This window comes from Neomonachus schauinslandi, chromosome 15, assembly GCF_002201575.2.
Source record: "Neomonachus schauinslandi chromosome 15, ASM220157v2, whole genome shotgun sequence".
Lineage (NCBI taxonomy): Eukaryota > Metazoa > Chordata > Mammalia > Carnivora > Phocidae > Neomonachus > Neomonachus schauinslandi.
The window spans coordinates 14664134-14687584 of NC_058417.1; the positions used below are offsets into that span (position 1 = coordinate 14664134).

General features: G+C 41.3%; 2 protein-coding genes across 3 annotated transcripts in view; one reads left to right on the forward strand and one right to left on the reverse strand.

The window, feature by feature from the left end:
* The window catches only part of RPA1 (replication protein A1), a 72799-nt gene extending 56146 nt beyond the window's left edge, over positions 1-16653 (reverse strand). Inside the window, exons 1-2 of one of the 2 annotated variants that reach the window (XM_044921373.1) lie at positions 16524-16653; positions 705-755 (exon numbers count right to left, since the gene is read on the reverse strand). In XM_044921373.1, coding sequence (XP_044777308.1) covers positions 705-755; positions 16524-16556 — 84 coding nt within the window. In that variant the 5' untranslated portion in view covers positions 16557-16653. The remainder of the gene's footprint in view (positions 1-704; positions 756-16523) is intronic. The other variant, XM_044921374.1, reaches the window with a different exon arrangement.
* Positions 16654-16949: 296 nt separating this feature from the next.
* The window catches only part of SMYD4 (SET and MYND domain containing 4), a 49089-nt gene continuing 42587 nt past the window's right edge, over positions 16950-23451 (forward strand). The window contains exons 1-2 of the mRNA XM_021703981.1: positions 16950-17073; positions 17999-18144. Of these exons, the coding sequence (XP_021559656.1) occupies positions 18011-18144 (134 nt within the window). The 5' untranslated portion in view covers positions 16950-17073; positions 17999-18010. The remainder of the gene's footprint in view (positions 17074-17998; positions 18145-23451) is intronic.

The window sequence follows — 23451 nt, forward strand, 5'->3', positions numbered from 1 at the left end:
ATATATAAGGAGCTACATAGAAAACACGCTAAAAATACAAAATGGAAAAAAAATATCCTTGCCCTGAAGGGGCTTACAAATGAGGTGGAGACAGAGGCAAAGAGACAGAGAGAGTTACGCACATGACATGGGGACACAGCCAAGACGTTTATCACAACTTGAAGGAAATCAGAAGCAGTCCTCCAAAGGAAGTAAAGTACATAAACAGAGCTTTAAGATGAGTGGCAGTGAGTTTGGGAGTAACAGGGAGATCATTAGGCCTATGACTCAGAATCTGCAGGTATGATCCAGGATGCTGCTTCTATGCATTTTTTAAATTCCCACTAAAATTTGAGAACCCTGTAAATGAATGATAGGGTTAATGAAGAATTTTAAGCAGATATGTTCACTGCAGGCCCACGTAAGGCAGATTTGAGCAAGACAAACCTCAGGGCAGGAAGAAAAGGAGGCAGTGGTAATGATAGCACTTACAGTATCCATCAATTGTGGAAAGAACAGAAAGGCAAAGCCTTGGCTAGCATAATACTGGGGGAGGGGGAAAGGCCTGCTTCCTCTCTTAGGGTTACAACAAGACTGGCCTATTTTTTGGGATGAGGGAGAGAATTTCTTAAAGTGGACGAATCTGTGTGTGCTTCATCAAATGTAATTTGTAATTACATAAAAGTTTTTAAAATGTGTGACATAAAATATTCGAAGGTACTCACGATGACTTGGAGGATGGGTTTTATGGATGTATCTCCTTGTTGCATTATGACCTGAAAGAGTAAAAACAGAATGAGATATACATTCAAATCATGACCAAAATCTGACATATTTTTACAGTTTGGTATTTGGAATAAACTACAGATAACATTATTAAAGAGGCTTTTTGGAGCTTATCATTTGAAAATCCAGTTTAAGTTTTATCACTATAGACAAATCATAAAATCATAAAAGTGGGATACATGCGGGGTGCATGGGTTGCTCAGTTGTTAAGCGGCTGCCTTCGGCTCAGGTCATGATCCCAGGGTCCTGGGATCCAGCCCTGCACCAGGCTCCCTGCTCGGCAGGAGGCCTGCTTCTCCCTCTCCCACTCCCCCTGCTTGTGTTCCCTCTCTTGCTGTGTCACTCTCTGTCAAATAAATAAATTAAAAAAAAAAAAAGTGGTATACATGCTTACCAACAAGGATATACTTACTACATCCAAAATAAAGGCATCACATATATACTCATTATTCAGAACAGCGCATTAATTTGACTATAGTGCCCATTAATAGAGAATTAGATAAGTACAGTAAATCCTTAGAGTATTATGCAGCCTTAAAAAGATGTTTATAGCCTGGCTCTGTGGCGCAATGGATAGCGCATTGGACTTTTGGACAAAAGATGTTTATAGGGGCACCTGAGTGGCTCAGTCATTGAGTGTCTGCCTTTGGCTCAGGTCATGATCCCAGGGTCCTGGGATCGGGCCCCGCATCGGGCTCCCTGCTCTGCGGGAAGCCTGCTTCTCCCTCTCCCACTCCCTCTGCTTGTGTTCCCTCTTTCGCTGTGTCTCTCTCTGTCAAATAAATAAATAAAATCTTAAAAAAAAAAAAGATGTTTATATAATACTGGTTGCCTCTTGTGAGAGAACTGAGGAGTGGGGGCCACATGTGGGAGGCAGACATCATACTGAATCTTCTTTTTACACCTTTTGAATTTTAAAACTCTTGACTCTATTAGCAATTATGAAAATAATATCTAAAAAAAGGGGCGCCTGGGTGGCTCAGTTAGTTAAGCATCTGACTCTTGACTTTGGCTCAGGTCGTGATCTCAGGGTTGTGAGATGGAGCCCTACATCAGGCTCCACACTAAGATTCTTTCCCCTTTTCCTTCTCCCTCTGCCCCTACCCCCCAAATAATAATATCTAAAAAAAACAAAAAACAAAAAAACACCAGAATATCAATCAGGCTTTTAGTTTGTGTTTAAAAAGCCATCATTTAAAGGTAACCATCAGGGGGTGCCTGGATAGCCCAGCCTGTTAAGCATCAGGCTCTTGGTTTCGGCTCGGGGCTTGGGTCATGATCTCGGGGTCTTGGGATCAGGCCCTGCGTGGAGCTCCTCACTCAGCACAGAGTCTGCTTAGGTTTCCCTCTCCCTCTGCCCCTCCTCCCCACTCTTGTACATGCGCTCTCTCTCTCTCTCTCAATAAAGGTAACCATCAGAAAAACTAACAGCAGTGAAGACTGGTTCTCTGGCCTCTAATTTTGCCCATGCTGAAATAAATGGTACAGGGGCACCTGGGTGGCTCAGTCGTCAAGCGTCTGCCTTCGGCTCAGGTCATGATCCCAGGGTCCTGGGATCGAGCCCCACATCGGGCTCCCTGCTAGGCAGGGGGCCTGCTTCTCCCTCTCCCACTCCCCCTGCTTATATTCCTTCTCTCGCTGTCTCTCTGTCAAATAAATAAATAAAATCTTTTTTTTAAAAATGAAATAAATGGTACCAGACTAGCTCTTCCAACCACCAACTAAAAAGCTGGACAAAAATATATAACTGTTTTCCAATACAGGACAACAGGTAGAGAAAGACTGATCACTGAAATGATGGGAACCCTATGATTATCCTGGCTTTTGGCACAGAGGCACTTTTAGACCACAGCATGGACGAGGGAACCCAAGAAGAACGTGGTAGCCCTACTGAGCACAGATCAGAGTTCAGGGAGGTGAGTTAGCTGGATTTCATGGATGCAAAGTACCAGAGATGAGGGAGCTACACAGAGAAAGAGCTTCAATAACCTACACAGGGATTCCTTTGAGTCTCTGGCTGAATTCTGAGTTGTGCATACACAGAATGAGACTCTACAAGGCCAGGCAAAGAGTAAATATTAGAGAGCTATAAACTGAAAAATTAGTGGAGCTCACACAGGCTGGAATACAGATGAGTTCTAACCAGCCTGAAGACAGAAAACTCAATAAACATCTGCTGCATTCAGCAGAAAATCCCAGAAAGGGCATGCTTTAGAAACAGAACTGAACTAGACCAAAGTAAAAGCTATTCTAGACCCATTCCAGTCTCTGAGGGATCAGCTGATTTGCAAGTAAATTAACAGTCTGCCAAAACAACTCAATATTCTTTTTTAAGATTTATTTATTTATTTGAGACAGAACGTGAGCGTGCGCAGGCACGCATGCACAGTGGGAGGGGCAGAGGGAGAGGTTCTCAAACAGATTCCAAGCTGAGTGTGGAGCCCAACACAGGGCTCGATCTCATGACCTGAGCCGAAACCAAGAGTCAGACGCTTAACCAATTGCACCACCCAGGTGCCCCACAACTTACTATTCTTTAAAGAAATTTTAAAATACTCTATGTAACAGTATGGGAAGTAGGCAAAAAGTACTTTCACTGCACACCGGAGTACTGGCTGTCACTCCAAGGAAAAGCATTTGTGCAGTTGAGTTGTGAGTTGAACCAACTGCTTTTTTACACAACACCATTTTTACTTGCAAGGCCAAATGACAGACTGGTTATTCAAACTTCAGAATTTAGTAAATATTTTCTCAAAAATAAGGTGAACCTGTTTTCAAGGAAAACGAAAGTTACCGCCAGTTATACAAGGGTTTTTCAGTGAAAATCAGAACTTTTGAAAACTTCTATTCGCCAACAATGAGCTTTACAGCTTCTCAATGCTTACAAACTTTTCTGATTAGTGAGATTAATAAACATGAATTTTTGTTATATAATGAAACACCAATATTTGGAAGATCTGCATAATGCAATGAGCCAGCATTTTCCAAATGACCAATGCATGACATTATGAATAATGCATAGGCAAAAGATCCATTCAAAATGCAAGACAGACCAATCCTTTTTTTTTTTAATTTGAGAGAGCGAGAGAGAGCAAGCATGAGCGGGAGGAGGGGCAGAAGGAGAGGGAGAAGCAGACTCCCTGCTGATCAGGGAGCCCAACACGGGGCTAGATCCCTGGGATCATGACCTGAGCAGAAGGCAGACGCTTAATCGACTGAGCCTCCCAGGTGCCCCAAGATAGACCAATTTTAGGGCGCCTGGGTGGCTCAGTTGGTTAAGCGACTGCCTTCGGCTCAGGTCATGATCCTGCAGTTCCGGGATCGAGTCCCGCATCAGGCTCCCTGCTCGGCGGGGAGCCTGCTTCTCCCTCTGACCCTCCTCCCTCTCATACTCTCTGTCTCTCATTCTCTCTCTCTCAAATAAATAAATCTTTAAAAAAAAAAAAAAAAAGACCAATTTTACATTCCAACTAACCTTTAAGAAACTACCATTTGTTGAGTTTGATATAGTATTAGAGAAAAGCTTTATCTATTCACAACCATTTCTGACACCGTATGTGTGGGCTTTCCACATGAAGCAACTCTCTGTAGATACCAAGTGGGTGTCCTACAAATCAATTCTGACACTAGAGTTAGTGTAGACCCCATAGGTTAGAGGCTTAGTCCCACAAGACCTCCCTTGCTTACTTCAGATACCAACCTCAAGTAGTGGGTCCTTAGGATGCCCACACTTCTGCCTTCTTGCCTACAAATTGGGGGTTCCTATGACCCCCTCCTCAGGCTCAAAGAACTCAGGGAATTACTTTACTGGTTTATTTTTTTATTTTTTTATTTTTTTAAAGATTTTATTTATTTATTTGACAGAGAAAGACACAGCGAGAGAGGGAACACAAACGGGGAGTGGGAGAGGGAGAAACAGACTCCCCGCCGAGCAGGGAGCCCGATGCGGGACTCGATCCCGGGACTCCAGGATCATGACCTGAGCCGAAGGCAGTCGCTTAACCAACTGAGCCACCCAGGCGCCCAACTTTACTGGTTTATTATAAAAGATATTATAAAGGATACAAATGAACCACCAGATGAAGAGGTAGATAGGGCAAGGTCTGGAAGGGTACTGAGCATAGGAACTTCTGTCCCTGTGTGGAGTTTGGGGTATGTGACCCTCCTGGCATGTAGATGTGTTCACCAACCTGGAAGCTCTCTCATTCCTGCTGTTTAGGGGCTTTCTGAAGGTCCCATTACATAGGCACGATTGATTAAATCACTGGCCATTGGTGACTAGATCAATCTCCTGACTCTCTAGGGGACAGTGGCAGGGCAGGGGGGAGTTTAGGGTTGAAAGTTCCAACCCTTTCTTTTTTTTTTAAGATTTATTTATTTGAGAGAGAGAGCGCATGAGCGTGCGCACATTAGCATGAGTGCGAGGGGTAGAGGGAAAGGGAGAGAGAATCTCAAGCAGACTCTGCACTGAGTGCAGAGCTGGACGTGGGGCTTGATCCCAGGACCCTGAGATCATGACCTGAGCTGAAACCAAGAGTCGGATGCTCAACTGACTACGCCACTCAGGTGCCCCAAGACTAAATATATGTTTCTTATTATATTACAATATTACAATATCACAAGGATCAAAAAAAGAAGCCTGAAATATTAAAATACTCCCTCTTTTTCCAACTACATACCTGAGGCCAGATTTCCTTTATATAGATCACCCCCCCAAAAAATATCAATATACCGAATGCAGAAGCTGATATGAAAATCTAGCTGCCATATCTTCTAAAGCCAGATGCTAAAGCAATGTGCAAAAATGTAAAACAGTATCAATTTTCTATTTGTTTTGAAATATATAGCTGTTTTTCACAAAACATTTATTTAGCAGTTTATTATTATCTTAAATGTATAAATATTTTTATAAAATATCTGTTATAATTTCAAATATGGTAAGGTAGATATCTCACAAAAAAAAGTTCTTGGGGGTAGAGGGGCAATGATTTTTTAAGAGTATTCTGAGATCGGGGTGCCTGAGTGGCTCAGTCTGTCAAGCTCTTGATTTTGGCTCAGGCCCGCGTCAGGCTCAGGGGCACGGGGCATGGGGCACTGGGCATGGAGTCTGCTCGAGATGCTCTCCCTCTGTCCCTCACCCTGCTTGAGCACACGCTCACTCTCTCTCTGTCTCTAAGTAAATAGATAAAACCTTTAAATAAAAAGAGTATTCTAAGATCAAAATGTTTGATGTTGAGTGTAGCGTAACATACAGAGTTGTCCAATTGCTGTTATACATCTGAAACTAAGATAATGTTGTGTATCCACTGTACTTAATAAAAAAGAGAGAGAGAACCACTGCATTTTAGACTAAATATTTGTGTCTCCCCTCCCCCAATTCATATGTTGAAGCCCTAACCCCCAGTGTGATGGGAGCCTTTGGAGGTAGATTTTTTTTTTTTAAAGATTTTATTTATTTATTTGCCAGAGAGAGAGAGAGAGAGTGTACAAGAAGGGGGAGGGGCAGGCAAAGGGAGAAGCAGGCTCCCCACTGAGCCAGGAGCCCGATGTGGGACTCGAACCCAGGACCCTGGGATCATGACCTGAGCCGAAGGCAGACGCTTAACCATCTGAGCCACCCAGGCACCCCTGGAGGTACTTAGTTGTAATGAGGTCATGAGGATGAAGACCCCATATCAGAATTATTGCCCTTAGAGGAGGAACAGACAGCAGAGCCCTCTCTTCCCACAAAGATGCAGTCACGTGAGCACACAGTGAGATGGCAGCTTCCAGCCAGGAACACAGCCCTCACCCAGAACTGAATCTGCTGGCACCTCAATCTCAGATTTCCCGGCCTCTATGAGAACTAAATCTGTTGTTTGCACCACCCAGTCTATTTTATAATAGTAGTCCGAACTAAGATGAAGTGCTCTAAAGCAATCCTTAAAAAGTAAAGCAAAGAACAGCTAATAAATCAATAGTGGAAATAAATTCAAATCATAAAAAATACTCAATCCAGAAGTCAGGAAAAGCTAAACAACAACAACAACAACAACAAACAGATGGGAAAAGTAGCAAAATGAAAAATTTAAACCTAAACATGTAACTATATTAAGTGTAAATGGTTCAAGTACTCCAATTTAAAGGCAGAAACTATCAGAATGAATAAGATCCAACTATTTGCTGTCTACAAGAAATGTACTTCAAATATAGAGAGTTTAAAAATGAAACATTGAAAAAAGATGTATTATTACTGGCAAGCAAAGAAGGCTTCAGGACAAGGAATATTACCAGAGATAAAAAAGGACATTTCATAATAATGGGGTTGATTCCTGAAGAAGACACAATGATAAATGTATGCACCTAAGGGCGCCTGGGTGGCTCAGTTGGTTAAGCGACTGCCTTCGGCTCAGGTCACGATCCTGGAGTCCCGGGATCGAGTCCCGCATCGGGCTCCCTGCTCGGCAGGGAGTCTGCTTCTCCCTCTGACCCTCCTCCCTTTCATGCTCTCTGTATCTCATTCTCTCTGTCTCAAATAAATAAATAAAATCTTAAAAAAAAAAAAAAAAAATGTATGCACCTAATAACAAAGTTTCAAAATACATGAAGCAAAAACCTACAGAATTAAAAGGAGAAATAGAGAAGTTCACCATTATAATTGGTGGTTTCAACACACTTCTTTCAGTTAATGATAGGGCAAATAGACAAAAAATATACGTAGAACAATATGAAAGATTAAACTATCAACCAACTTGACCTAATTAGATAATCTAACAATGGCAGAATACACGGTCTTTTAAGTGCACCTATAACATTTTCATCAAGATTCCATATGCTGGGAAATAAAACAAGTCTCAATACTTGTTAAGAGACTGAATTCAGAGAGTATGTTATTTGACCACACTGGAATTAAACTAAAAATCCTAACAATAGGATATCTAGAAAACTTCCAAATACTTGGAAATTAAACAGTAAACTCTTTTTTTTTTTTTTAAGTAATCTCTATACCCAACTTGGGGCTTGAACTCACAACTCAGAGATCAAGAGTCGCATGCTCTACCTATTGAGCCAGCAAGGCACCCTGTAAACAATAAACTTCTAAATAACCCATCTTTTGCAAAGAAATCACAAGAGAAAATAGAAAGTATTATTAAAAGAATGAAAATGAAAATACAATCTATCTAAATGTATGGGACTCACTAGAGAAATGCTTAGAGGGAAAATTAAAGCTTTAAATGCTTAAAGAAGGGGCGCCTGGGTGGCTCAGTCGTTGAGTGTCTGTCTGCCTTCGGCTCAGGTCATGATCCCAGGGTCCTGGGGTCAAGCCCCGCATCAGGCTCCCTGCTCCGCGGGAAGCCTGCTTCTCCCTCTCCCACTCCCCCTGCTTGTGTTCCCTCTCTCGCTGTGTCTCTCTCTGTCAAATAAATAAATAAAATCTTAAAAAAATAAAAAATAAAAAAATAAAATGCTTAAAGAAAAAAGATCCAAAATCAATTATCTAAGCTTCCACCATAAGAAGCCAGAAAAAGAATAAACTCAAGCATGTAGAAGGAAGGAATGAAAGAAAGAGCAAAAATCAATAAAATAGAAAATGGATAAACAGGAAAAAACAATTGAACCAAAAGCTGGATCTTTGAAAAGATCAACAAAATTGATAAACCTCTAACTAGTCTGATGAAGAAAAAGAAAACAAATATTCTCAATATCAGAAATGCAAAATGCAGGGGCGCCTGGGTGGCTCAGTTGGTTAAGCGACTGCCTTCGGCTCAGGTCATGATCCTGGAGTCCCGGGATCGAGTCCCGCATCGGGCTCCCTGCTCGGCAGGGAGTCTGCTTCTCCCTCTGACCCTCCTCCCTCTCATGCTCTCTGTCTCTCATTCTCTCTCTCTCAAATAAATGAATAAAATCTTTAAAAAAAAAAAAAAAAGAAATGCAAAATGCAAAAAAAAAAGAAATGAAAAATGCATCCCAATAATTCACATATATATTAGATTATACATACACGAGATAATAAAGGAATATTAGGAACAACTTTATTAAAAAAACTTAGATTAAATGGGTAAGTCCCTTGAAAAACACAAATTATCAAAACTAACATACAAAATGTGGAGAATCTAGATAGTACTATATCCATTAAAGAAACTGAATTTATAATTTAAAATATTCCAAGAGAGATAACACTAGGTCCAAATGGCTTTATTGGTAAATTTTGTCTAACGTGTAAAGACAAAAAAATATCAATCTTGCATAAAACTATGTCAGGCAATAGAGGAGAACACTTTCCAACTCATTTTATGATGTTAGGTTTACCTCATAGAAAAAACAAAGTCATTCTAAAAAAGAAAACTAACTGGGGCGTCTGGGTGGCTCAGTCATTAGGTGTCTGCCTTCAGCTCAGGTCATGAACCCAGGGTCCTGGGATTGAGCCCCGCATCGGGCTCCCTGGTTGGGAGGAAGCCTGCTTCTCCCTCAGCCACTCCCCCTGCTTGTGATCCCTCTCTCACTGTATCTCTTTCTGTTTAAAAATAAAATAAAATAAAATAATAAAAAAATAAAAAGAAAAATGAAAACTACAGACCTATATACAACTCATGAATGTAGATGCAAAATACCACTATACATTCACCAGGATAAACTTAAAAAGACTGATAAAACTAAGTGTTGGCAAGGATATGGAGCAACTAGAATTCTCACAATCACTTTGGAAAACAGTTTAGCAATTTCTTATATTCACTTAACATATAACCCAGCAATTACACTCCTAGGCATTTATCCCAGAGAAGTGAAAATATATTTCCATAAAAAGACGTGTACATAAATGTTCATACCATCTTCATTCATAATAGCCAAAAAATGAAAATAACCCAAACATTTAACAGTACCAGGTCAATTAAACAAATTGTGTTTATTCACACAATAGAGTACTACGCAGAAATAAAAGGTGCAAACTACTGAAACGACAGAGATAAATCTCAAAAAACATTTTGCTGAGACAAAGAAGCCAGATACAAGTTTACATGAAGTTTCAGAATAGTCAAAACTAACCTTTAGAGATAAAAACCAGAAGTCAAAACTCTGGTTTACCTAGGCTGGAAGCAAGGACTAGGGAAGGAACAGGAGATTGGAATGGTGTATACATTTGCCAAAGCTCATCAAACTGAAAACATCTTGATGAGTTTTTATTATATACATTTATTATATACATTACAGTTTTTATTAAGTGTAAATCACACTGAATTTCAGTAAAGGTGATTTTTTTAAGTTCCTAGGGAACAGAACTTGGTCAGGGTGGAGCAAAAAGTCAGTAATTTCTTTTTTTTTTTTTTTTTAAGATTTTATTTATTTTTTAGAGAGCGAGCGAGAGAGAAACAGCATGAGAGGGGAGAGGGTCAGAGGGAGAAGCAGGCTCCCCGCTGAGCCGGGAGCCTGATGTGGGACTTGATCCCAGGACCCTGGGATCATGACCTGAGCCGAAGGCAGACGCTTAACCATCTGAGCCACCCAGGCGCCCAAAAAGTCAGTAATTTCTTAAAACACCTTTCTGTTCTATTTGATTTTAAAACCACATGCATGTATTAATTTATTATTCTTTTTAATTTGTGTCATCATAAAGTGATTATAAGATTAAATCTTCTGGGTAATACAACATGATATGTACACTTAAGACAAAATTCCCTTAAACTTTCCAAATTAACATTACCTATAAAAACACAAAGTAAACCCAATTTTAAAAATGGGCAAAAGACTTTAGAATAGACATTTTCCAAAGAAGACCTACAGATGGCCAATAGAAAGAATCCTCGGGGCGCCTGGGTGGCTCAGTCGTTAAGCGTCTGCCTTCAGCTCAGGTCATGATCCCAGGGTCCTGGGATCGAGCCCCGCATAGGGCTCCCTGCTCAGCGGGAAGCCTGCTTCTCCCTCTCCCACTCCCCCTGCTTGTGTTCCCTCTCCTGCTGTGTTTCTCTCTTCAAATAAATAAATAAAATCTTTAAAAAAAAAAAAAAAAAAGAAAGAATCCTCAACATCACTAATCATCATGCAAATGCAAACCAAAACCAAAGATTGAGTATTATCAAAAAGACAAAAAGTATGAAGTGCTGGCAAAGATGTGGATGAAAGGGAACCCTTGTACACTGTTGGTGGGGAACATAAATTGGTGCAGCCACTATGGAAAACAGTATGGAGGCTCCTCAAAAAATTAAAAATCAAAACCACCATATGATCCAGCAATTCAACTTCCGGGTATGTACCTGAAGAAAACCAAAACACCAATTCAGAGATATATGAACTCTATGTTCACGGCAGCATTACTTATAATATCCAAGATTAAGAAGCAACCTAAGTGTCCATAAAGAGATGAACGGATAAAGACACACACACACACACAGGAGTATTACTCAACCATAAAAAAGAATGAAATCTTACCATTTGTGACAACATAGATGGACCTAGACAGTATTATGCTAAATGAAATAAGCCTGACAGAGAAGACAAATAACATATGATTTCATGTTGAATCTATAAAACAAAACAAAACAGAAACAAACTCATAGATACAGGAAACAAACTATTAGTTATAAGAGTGGGGAGTGACTGGGGGTGCAGGTGAAATGGGTGAAGGGAATTAAGAGGTTCAGGCTTGGAGCGCCTGGGTGGCTCAGCTGGTTAAGCATCTGCCTTTGGCTCAGGTTGAGATCTCAGGGTCCTGGGATCAAGCCCCATATTGGGCTCCCTGCTCAGCAGGAAGCCTGCTTCTCCCTCTCCCTCTCCCTCTCCCTGCCGCTTCCCCTGCTTGTGCTGTCAAATAAATAAATAAAATCCTTAAAAAAAAAAAAAAAAAAAAGAGGTTTAGGCTTCCAGATATAAAATAAATGGGTCATGGGGATGTAATGCACAACACAGGGAACTTAGTAACAATGTAATAACTTTGTGCGGTAACAGACAGTAACCAGATTTATTATGGGGATCATTTCCTAATGTATAAAAATACCAAATCACCATGATGAACACCTGAAACTAATAGAATACTCTATGTCAATTATACTTCAATTAAAGAAATACAAAGCAACAGAATGTAATAGTCAAGGGCACATGCATTCAAATCTTCACCTCACTGACAAATTATTTAACTTCTCTGCACTTTAATTTCTTCATCTGTGAGATGCAGGTAATTATGAAAATCTACCTTACAGGGTTACTGTAAGTACTGACTACTATAGATAAAGTATCTGGCACATTGGAAAAGGCAAAAATATTAGTTCCTTTCCCTTTTCTTTATATTACCCAATAAATTAAGATACAAATGCTATTTATTCGATTTACCACAATACTTATATGCATAATCTCTTTTATGATATTAGCTCTTGCCCCAAATGCCTCTACTATTTACGTGTTAGTTGCTTACCCTTTGGGCCTGTGTCTTTTGAACTAAAATGATACTACTTGCTTTAGCTGATGATAATCAGAGCTGGCAAAGGTTCTCCACACTGTCACCACAAACACAAAAATTTTCTTTGTCATTTATGAATAAAACTTAATACTTGACCTAACACTGGAAATATGTTTCCAAAGTTTTGAATACAGCAAAAACCAAGCAATCAAATTATTAACACCATAATCATTCTTTCTAAAAGCGAAGAACAAAAAAATAATAAAAATAAATATAAATAAATAAAAGTGAAGAACAAGTCTTAATTTGTCTTAAAGGCACAAGGTGGGGCGCCTGGGTGGCTCAGTCACACGCTCTTGCTCTCTCTCTCTTAACTTTTCTTTAAGATTTTATTTCTTTATTCATCAGAGACAGAGAGCACAAGCAGGGGAAGCAGCAGGCAGAGGGAGAAGCAGGCTTCCCACTGAGCAAGGAGCCCGATGTGGGCCTTGATGCCTGAACCCCAGGATCATGACCTGAGCCAAAGGTAGACACTCAACCCACTAAGCCGCCCAAGCATCCCAATAAATCTTTTTTTTTTTTTAAGCACAAGGTAGCAGCTATAAGTAAATGAGAACTACAATTTTCAATCACTTCTCAGGTTTAATTGTTCCTAATTTATTCAAATAGTCACTCCACTCTGCCAACTGTTCTTCCCCATTCATCTCTGTCCCTTTCTTTTCACTGCCTCAAATGCAACTAGCAAACATTTACTGGATACCTAAAACTTGCCAGCACTGCTCCAGGTATTTAGGAGACTATTTTGAGCAAAAAAAGATGTAATTTCAGGCCTCAAAGAATCTACATCCAGTGGGGAAGACAGAAAGTAACTAATATTAGTCAAATAAAAAGTAAATAAGTATAAAATTACATCTGTGATTATTAATAAGAGATAACATATACTGAGCATTTACTGTGTACCAGGCATGGACTAAGCACTTTAAATGTAATAGCTCACCTAATTCCCCACTAACCCTAGGCAATAGGTACCAGGTATCATTACCCTCATTTTACAGAAGAGAAAAGGCAAAGTTTAGTATCTTGCCCAAAGTCACACAGCTAATAAGTGAACAAGCAGGAATTAGGGTCTCAAAATAAAGGGAATTAGGCTAGTAAGTCAAGGAAGGCTTCTCTGAAGAACTAACTGAGCTGATATTTGAAGACTGTTAGCCAGGGAGGGGAGAGTGAAGAACTACACAGGGAGATGGGAAAAGAATGTGCAAGAGTATGGAATATACCAGGAATTTAAATTAAAAAAAAAGAAAAAAGACACAAAGAAATGGAAAGACATTCCATGCTCGTGGGTTAGAGGAATAAATATTGTTAAAATGTCTATACTACCCAAAGCAATCTACACATTTAATGCAATCCCTATCAAAATGCCAATAACATTTTTCACAGAACTAAAATAATCCTAAAATTTGCAAGGAACCACAAAAGACCTCAAATAGCTAAAGCAATCTTGAAAAAGAAAAACCAGAGGCATCACAATTCCAGACTTCAAGTTATATTACAAAGCCATAGTCATCAAAACAGTATGGTACTGGCACAAAAACAGACACACAAATCAATGAAACAAAACAGAAAACCCAGAAATAAACCCACAATTATATGGTCAGTTAATCTTCAATGAAGGAGAAAAAGAATATACAATGGGAAAAAGACAGTCTTCAACAAATGGTTTTGGAAAAACTGAACAGCAACATGCAAAAGAATGAAACTGGACCACTTCCTTATACCATACACAAACACAAACTCAAAATGAATTAAAGATCTAAATGTGAGACCTGAACCATAAGAATCCTAGAAGACAGCAGAGGCAGTAATTTCTCTGCCATCAGCCATAGCTGAAAAGCTATGACCTAACACAGAAAGCCTAGCTTTCTGGATAGGTCTCCTGAGACAGGGGAAATAAAAGCAAAAATAAACTCCTGGGACCACATCAAAATAAAAAGCTCTTGCACAGCAAAGTAAACAGTCAACAAAACCAAAAGACAATCTAGTGAATGGGAGAAGATATTTGAAAATGACAGATCTGATAAAGGCTTAGTATCCAAAATATATAAAGAACTGCTACAACTCAACACCCAAAACACAAATAACCCAATTAAAAAATGGACAGAACACATTAACAGACATTTCTCCAAAGAAGACATACAGATGGCCAACACACATGCAAAAATGTTCAACATGACTCATCATCAGGGAAATGCATATCAAAACTACAATGAGATATCACTTTACACCTATCAGAATGGCTAAAACCAACAACACAAGAAACAAGTGTTGGCAAGGATGATGTGAAAAAGGAACCCTCGTGCACTGTTGGTGGGAATGCAAACAGGTGCAAAAACAGTATGGAGGCTCCTCAAAAAGTTAAAAATAGAACTACCTTAGGATCCATTAATTGCACTATTGGGTAGTTTTCCAAAAATATGAAAACACTAATTCAAAAGGATACATGCACCCCATGTTTGTTGCAGCATTATTTACAATAGCCAAATTATGGAAGCAGCCCAAGTGTCCACTGGTAGATGAATGGATAACGAAGATATGTTACATATATACAATAGAATATTATTCAGCCATAACAAAGAATGAAATCTTGCCATTTGTAACAACATGGATGGAGCGAGAGAGTATAATGCTAAGCAAAGTCAGTCAGTCAGAGACAAATCCCATATGCTTTCATTCATACGTGGAATTTAAGAAACAAAACAAATGAGCAAAGGAAAAAAAAGGAAGAGAGAGACAAACCAAGAAACGGACTCTTAACTATAGAGAACTGATGGTTACCAGAGAGAGGTGGGTGGGGGGATGGGGGAAATAGGCGAAGGGGATTAAAGAGTACACTTTTCATGAGCCCTGAGTAATGTACAGAATTGCTGAATCACTATATTGTACACTATATTGTACTCCCGCAGTTGCTAGACCCTGATAGCTCTGCTGCTAACCATACAGAACACTGTATGTTAACTATACTGGAGTTAAAATTTAAAAAATAAAAAAACAGGGGCGCCTGGGTGGCTCAGTCGTTAAGCGTCTGCCTTCGGCTCAGGTCATGATCCCAGGGTCCTGGGATCGAGCCCCACATCGGGCTCCCTGCTCGGCAGGAAGCCTGCTTCTCCCTCTCCCACTCCCCCTGCTTGTGTTCCCTCTCTCGCTGTGTCTCTCTGTCAAATAAATAAATAAAATCTTTAAAAAAAAATAAAAAAATAAAAAAATAAAAAAACAACAACCAAAAGGCTGGAAAGGAAGAGAGAACAAGTGGGAATATGCAGTGATGGTAAGGTGTGTGGGCGTGGGAGGGGAGGTTATGCTGGGTGGAAGTCAGTAGTCCAGGCAAGAAACAATGGTGCCAGAGTGGAAGAAGAGAAGTAGATGGATTTAAGAGGTATGTGTGGAGGTAAAACACCAGATTGGGTGATGGACTGAACATCTAAGGTGATGGAAGTTTGCAGGAAGAATGATTCCACAGTTTCTGGCTAGCATATCTTAATGGATAATGGTGCCATTCATCGAGATAGGGAACACCAAGAGGCCCAAACTTAGTAAAATAACGGATTTGCTTTGGGGCATATTGAATATAAAATGCCTTTGAGGTATCAGGTAGGCAGACATATTACAGAGGTTTATCTTTCAGAATAAAGGTGGCTCCGGACAAAAAAATGTGTGAGCAACTGACATAGTTGGTAATGGGATTGTCCTGGTAGAAGAGGGCCTAAAACATAACCTTGAGTAAACAAAAACTTACAATGAGGGACCCGCAAATAAAACGAGGAAAGACAAGCCAAGCCAAGCCATAGAAGCCAAAAGAGTAATGCTCAAAAGAAGTAATGCTCAAAACTGCTCAAAAGAAGTAACTCTCAAACACTACTGAGAATTCTGGTTAAGTTAAAAACTGAAAAGTGTCTGTTAGATTTAACGACTTGGAAGCACCGCTAATTTCTGCCAGGGTTCTTGCCGAGGGTTCTTTCTATAGTGATCGAGGGAACAACGGATTGGAGTCTGTTAACGGCAGGTGAGCTGAAAACAGACAACTCTCGAAGTTTGGCTGTGGACAGGGGACGGGGAGGAGATAGGGAGTGGCCGCAGGAGGGTGATGGGGGACGATCAAGTTAATTTTGCTTCGTTTTCTTAAGTAGAAAAAAACATGGACATGTTTAAAAGACGACAGTAAAAATTCGAGGAGAGGGTGAGAATTCTAGGGAGTCACCCGACGGTCCCCCCCCTTTATCTTCCCCTCCCGCGTTCTCTCCCCATTGCCTCCAGCTCCTCTCTCCCTTCTCCACCCCCACAACCCCAGGGCCCACCGCCACCCCAGCCCGCCTGCCCGCAGGCGTCTCCTCACCGCAATGGCCCCCTCGCTCAGGTGGCCCACCATGACTGCGCCGCGCCAACTCGCGCGCTCCGGCTTCTCCGCAGCCTCTGCTTCACTTACGGGACCCCACGCGCTCCAAAGCTTTTGCGCCAAGTAGCTGTAGGCACCACCCCCGTCTTCTGACATGCGCAAGTCACAGGGGCGGGCTTAGGGGCGGAGCAGCCACCGCATTGGCCGAGGTAGCCCACGTGACGTACCAGAGCCCGGGTTCAGGACCTAGTCACCCGACGACTGCGCCTGGGGCGGGGCCCGAGCCGTGGGGCGCGCCAAGGATGACGCGGGTTCTTTCTCTGGGCGCGGGGTCCTGTACCGGAAGCTTTCCGAGACGGTCCTCGGGGAAAAAACCTGGCTCGGCCTTTGACGGGCAGACCGACTGTTAGCCCAGAAGAGAGTTAGAGTTGTTCCCTGATAGCTCTGCTGCTAACCGTAGGCAAAGCAGTAACGATTCCTTCAGCAACCCGAGTGCCGAGCTCCCGCCATTGCTAGACCCTGAGCTTGGCACAGTGGGGAATTTCCGAAGGTAAATAGGATCCGGTCCCTGCCCTCAGAGGAGAGCATAGTCTGTCGAGGGAGTTACCGCAGTGAGTAGCCGTAACTCCAGGTAGACATAATACGGGCCTCAGGAGAGACACAAAGTGTGTCTGCACGCACAGATGGAAAATCAGGGAAGGCTTCCTGGAGGAGGTGCCATTTGAACTTGGTCTTGAAGGGTGTGTGCAGATTTGCGAGGTGGACTCTGAGGGTAGGGATGCTCCCGGAAGAATGCATAACCTATGCAAAAACTAGAGAGGTGAATAGCCAGGCAAGCTGGGGATAGCTCTAAGTAGCTCAGGATAGTAGGGTACAAAGGAAGAGGTGAGACTTGGGCATTAGAAAATGAGCCCGGGGGTCAAATTTGTACTGGGCTTCCCTAAATGCTTGGAGGAGCATTGATTAAAGCAGAGGACTGACATCTGTTTCAGTGTGGAGGATGAATTGAATTTAGGGGGTAGGGCAGGGAACTGAGGACATGGAGACTTAGTTATGATCGTGGAAAGGATGCCAGACAAGAGATGGTGAGGACTTGAACTAAAGGAATGATCTGGGGATTGAAAGAAAAAACTGAACTGTGTAAGAGATAGAAACATTTGTTAATTTAATAGTAGCTAGGGAGAGAGAGAAAAATCTGGGATGTCTCAGGTTTCTGACTTGAGCTTGGGAAGATGGAGGTCTAAGAGGCAAGCCTGGTGTGTGGAACAAAGTAGGCCTTCAGTAAATATTTCTGAATAAAACAATGTTCAGTGAATAGGTGTGAGAGAAAATAGATCCTCAGCATGTAAACCACAGAAAAAGACCACAAGAATTGATTTTGTTGCTTCACATTTGCTTGAGTGAAATCTTTATTTTTTTCTAGAATTGTGCATTTGTAGAAATCTGAATTCCTTATTTTCTTGTTCATTTTATAGACCTAAAGTAGAATGGATCTGCCTGTGGATGAGTGGAAATCATACATATTTCAGAAGTGGTCTTTGCTCCCAAAGTCCATTCAGGACACAATTTCTACGGCAGACACTTTAAGGGATATCTTTCTTCACTCCTCTTCGCTGCTTCAGTAAGTGTGTGAAAGCTTTAACCTGAGAAATCTTGATCTAAGAAATGTTCTGTTTTGTCATTTGGTCTCAAGTTCTGTCTCCTTTTCATGGAAGGATTAAGTTCAGATTTTTATATTTTGGGGCATTCAGCAGTTCTTGCTATTTCCAGGTTTTCCTAACCTACTATTATAGAACAGGCAGGGATGCTAATGGCTTTTTTGGTGTCAGTGTTATGTTTCAGTATTCAATGCCTTGCTACAGAAACTCGACTGTGAACTTTGCCATCTCCCAAAAGATGTAGTGGACATTTACTAGCTACACATAGAAATTTGTAAGTGCTAAAATTGAGAAAGGACTTAAGTCATATAGTCTTACCCCAGTATTTTTCAAACTCTCTTGACTATTCTCGGTAAAAATACTATTTTATTATCACAACCTAGTATGTACATACATATATAGAAAGTTGAAACAAGAGTTTCCCAAAACATCCAGTGAATTTTTATTGGTGCCAGCCACTGTGCTAGATGCTTAGAGCACAAAAAATACATTAGTGAGGGGCGCCTGGCTGGGTCAGTCAGTAGAGCATGTGACTCTTGGTCTTAGGGTCATGAGTTCAAGCCCCACATTGGGCAGTAGAGTTTACTTAAAAAAAAAAGAAAAATACATTAGTGAATAAAAAATAGACACAGGGGCACCTGGGTGGCTTAGTTGGTTAAGCAGCTGCCTTCGGCTCCTCCAGTCATGATCACAGGGTCCTGGGATCAAGCCCCATATCATCGGGCTCCCTGCTCAGCGGAGAGGCTGCTTCTCCCTCTCCTCCTGCCTGCTGCTCCCCCTGCTTGTGCTCTCTCTCTGTGTCAAATAAATAAATAAAATCTTTAAAAATAAATAAAAAATAGACACAGATCCTTACCCTTGAGGAGCTTAATTCTGGCAAGGAGAGACAGACAATAAACATAAATAAGCAAAGTATATGGTATGTTAAAGGTGCTAAGTATAATAGAAAAAAAATTAAAATAGAACAGGGTAAGGGAAATAGGCAGTGCCAGGAGTGAGAGTGCAGATTGTAGTATTAAATAGTGTGATCAGATGTGGTCTCATTGAAAAGATGGAAGTTGAGGGGCACCTGGGTGGCTCAGTCAGTTAAGTATCCAACTCTTGATTTCAGCTCAGGTCATGATCTCAGGGTTGTGAGATCAAGCCCCCCATCAGTCTCCATGCTGAGCATGGAGCCTGCTTAAGATTCTCTTGTTCTCCTTCTGGCCCTCCACACTTGGGTGCACACACTCTCTCTCTCTCTTAAAAAAAAAAAAAAAGGTGGAAGTTGAGCAAAGTCTTGGAGATATAGAAGCTAACAAATCAGATATTTGAGAGAAGAGTACTCCAGACAGAGATCCCAGGTTGGGAGTGTGTCTGGCATGTTCAAGCAATAGCAAGAAAGCTAGTGTGAGTGAACAGAATAAGCCAGAGGGAGAAGAGCAGGAAATAACATCAGAGAGGCATGGGGATTGGGGGATGGCAGGTGGCACAAATCATGTTGGCCCTCCTAAGTGCCTTGTCTTTTGACTCTGAGTAGGAAATTATTGCAGGGTGGGGTAGGCCGACTTCAAAAACTGATGCCCCCCCCCCCAGAAGTTGACCTTGAGATACAATTATCTGAGTGGTCCTAGCCTAATCAGGTGACATCTTTAAAAGCAGAGCATTTTTTTCCAGCTGGTAGCATAAAGGAACTTCAAAGAGATTCAAACCATGAGATGTGAATGTGCTTGTGTTGACTTTGAAGATGGAGGGGGACCACATAAGGAATGCAGGAAGCCTCTATAAGCTAAGAGTAGTTCCTGGCTAATAGCCAGCAAGGAACTGAGGATGTCAGGCCTACAACTGTAAGGAACTGGCTTCTACCAAAAACCTGAATGACCTTAGAAGTGGATTCTTTCCCAGGTCTTCCATATAAGAGGTCACCTTGATTTCAGCCTTGTGAGACCCTTCTCAAGAGAACTCAGCCAAGCTCACCTGCACTTCTGATCTATAAACTGTGAGGATAATAAATGGGTATTTAAGCTGCTGAAGTTGTGGTATTGGTTACACAACAGAAGAAAACTAATTCACAGGGTTTTGAGAGAATGGTACAATCTGATAATATTTTAAAGCAGAGGTCAGCAAACTACAGTTGCAGTGTAAATCCATCTTGCTGCCTGTTTTTATATGGCCATCAGCTAAGAATGGTTTTTACAGGTAAGCATTTAGTTGATTTGATGATAGGGAACACTTGCTTTGAACCCCAATTAAGCAAAATCCATTAAAAAAATAAAGATGGGTGCCTGGGTGGCTCAATCAGTTAAGCGTCTGACTCTTGGGTTCAGCTCAGGTCATGATCTCAGGGTCCTGGGATTGAGCCCCATGTGGAACTCTGTGCTTGGTGGGCAGTCTGTTTGAGATTCTCTTCCTCTCCCTCTGCCCCCCCCCCAAATAAATAAATAAATCTTAAAATAAAATTAAAATTAAAAAAAAGAACTCCATTCTCATTAGTAGACCTGTATTACATGGGGCACCTGGCCTGCTCAGTCAGAGGAACATGTGACTCTTAATCTCAGGGTCATGAGTTCGAGCCCCAAGGTGGGGATAGAAATTGCTAAAAAAAATTTTTTTTAAAGTAGACCTGTGAGGCACCTGGGTGGCTCAGTCAGTTAAGTGTCTGCCTTCGGCTCAGGTCATGATCCTGGAGTCCTGGGATCAAGCCCCACGTCCTGCTCCCTGGGGAGTCTACTTCTCCCTCTGCCGCTCCCCCCACTTGCGTGTGCACACTCTCTCTCTCTCTGTCTCACTCTTTCTCTCTCAAATAAATACTTTTTAAAAGTAGATCTGTATTACAAAAAATAGACTCAATTATTTTTTAATTTTATCAAACATTTTACAGAAATTTGTCTTCTCTTATAGAAATACCTCTGTAATAGCCTTGATTTTCCTCTTGGCCCAAAAAACCTGAATATTTACTCTCTGACTTTCCACAGGAAAAGTTTGCTGACTCCTGTTTCAAGAGATCACTCTGACTACAGTGTTGAGAATAGGCTATAGAAGAAAGGGTGTAATTAGAGAAACCTGTTGGGAGGCTCTTGCATTAATCCAGGTGAGAGATGAGGTGATGATAATTTGGACCAGGGTGGTAGTGGTAAGGATGATGAGAAGTGGCTAGATTCTGAAGGTAGACTTAATAGCATTCCCTGAAAGATGAGATGTGCTGTGTTAGAGAATGAGAGAAGTAGAAAGTGGCTCTGGGGATACAGGCCTAAGAAGAATGAAATTACCATCACCTGGGGGGGACGGCAGATGGAGCTGTTTTGGGAAAGATGATCAGGGGTTCATCGTTCAGTTTGAGATGTCTAGTAGACAGCCAAGTGGAGCTTTCTAAATGAGCATGGCATTTAGGAGAGAGCACTGGGCTAGAGCTAGAAATTTGGGAGTCATACATGGGATTTCAAGTCACAGACTGGATAAGTTTCACCATGGAAGAGAGTGTAGATGCTTACTGCATATGATGTACTTCGATATTTTCCTCTATCTCATTTTAAAAATACTAATTAGGGGTGCCTGGGTGCCTCAGTTGGTTAAGCGTCCAACTCTTGATTTTGGCTCAGATGGTGATCTCAGGGTCCTGGGATCCAGCCCTGTGTGGGGCTCTGCGTTTGGTGGGGAGTCTGCTTGGCATTCTGTCCCTCTCCCTCCACCCCACCCTTGCGTGCTCTCTCTCCTCCCTCCCTCTCTCTCACTTTCTCCCTCTCTCTTAAATAAGTAAATCTTTAAAAAATACAAATAGGGGCGCCTGGCTGGCTCAGTTGGTTAAGCGGCTACTTTCAGCTCAGGTCATGATCTCAGAGTCCTGAGATCAAGCCGCATTAGGCTCCCTGCTCAGTGGGGAGTCTGCTTCTCCCTCTCCCTCTGCTGCTCCCCCTGGTTGCGTTCTCACGCTCTCAGGTAAATAAATAAAACCTTAAAAAAAAAAAAAAAAAAAAAGAATAGAAATTTAAAAATTAAAAATACAAATTAAAAAAAATTTTCAAATAAAAAAATAAAAATACTAATCAGGGGGCACCTGGGTGGCACAGTTAGTTAAGCCACCAACTCTTGGTTTTGGCTCATGTCATGATCTCAGGGTTGTGGGATCAAGCCCATGTTAGGCTCTGCACTCAGCATAGAGTCTGCTTAAGACTCTCTCTCCCTCTCCCCTCCCCCAAAATAAAGAAATAAAATCTTTAAAAAATAATAGTAATCAGGACCCACTAAATTGATTTCATGACCCACTCAGTCGTGACCTACAATTTGAAAAATAATGTCTAAAGCTCTGCAGGATGTGTGGATTCCCTTTACAGAATTTCCAAAGATGATAGATACCTATTGATGAAAATATTAATAGGCAGAGTTATCCGAAGATAATTTGATATGGTTTACTAACAGCAAGATGTCATAATCCACAAGAATCATTTGAACTTTTGGTGCACTGAAAGGAATATAAATCAAGAGAATTTGTCTGGTCATTTAAAATTGGAGTTCCTCCTGACTCCAGCCTAGGCTCTCTTTCCTTTCCGCTCTGTATTCTCAACTGATAACAATCTCATTCACACGCATGACATCGGTTATGTCCTATATGCTAATTACCCTGAAAATTATATGTCCAGCCCTCACCTCTCTTCTGAGACTCAAATCTCTAAATCCAGCGGACTACTTGAAGTCTCAAAGATACTTAAAATTCAGGGGCTCCTGGGTGGCTCTGTCTGTTAAGTGTCTGCCTTTGGCTCAGGTCATGATCGCAGGGTCCTGGGATTGAGCCCCACGTTGGGCTCCCTGCTCAGAGGGAAGCCTGCTTCTCCCTCTTTCTCTGCCTGCCTCTCCCGCTGCTTGGGCTCTCTCTCTGTTAAATAAATAAATAAAATCTTTAAAAAAAAAATCCTTAAAATTCAACATATCCATAACCAAACTCATAGTCCCTTACAGTGGTCCCTGTTTTAGTGACTTGCACTGCCTTATTTCAGTTCCTAAAGCTAGAAACCTATGAACCATTCTGTATCTAAAATTAACTCATTGGGGGTTGCCTGGCTGGCTTAGTCAGTGGAACATGCAACTCTTGATCTTGGGATCATGAGTTTGAGCCCCACATTGGGTGTAGAGATTACTAAAAAAAAAATAAATAAATGTTTAAAAAAATAGGGGAGGCCCAAACTCAAGGCCCAAACAGTAGGTTTACCTCCTAGGACATTTACTGAGTTCTCAGGAAGTGCAAGAGGCCAACCAAAAAGGCAGAATAAAATTCCTACAGTCTTCTTTTTTTTTAA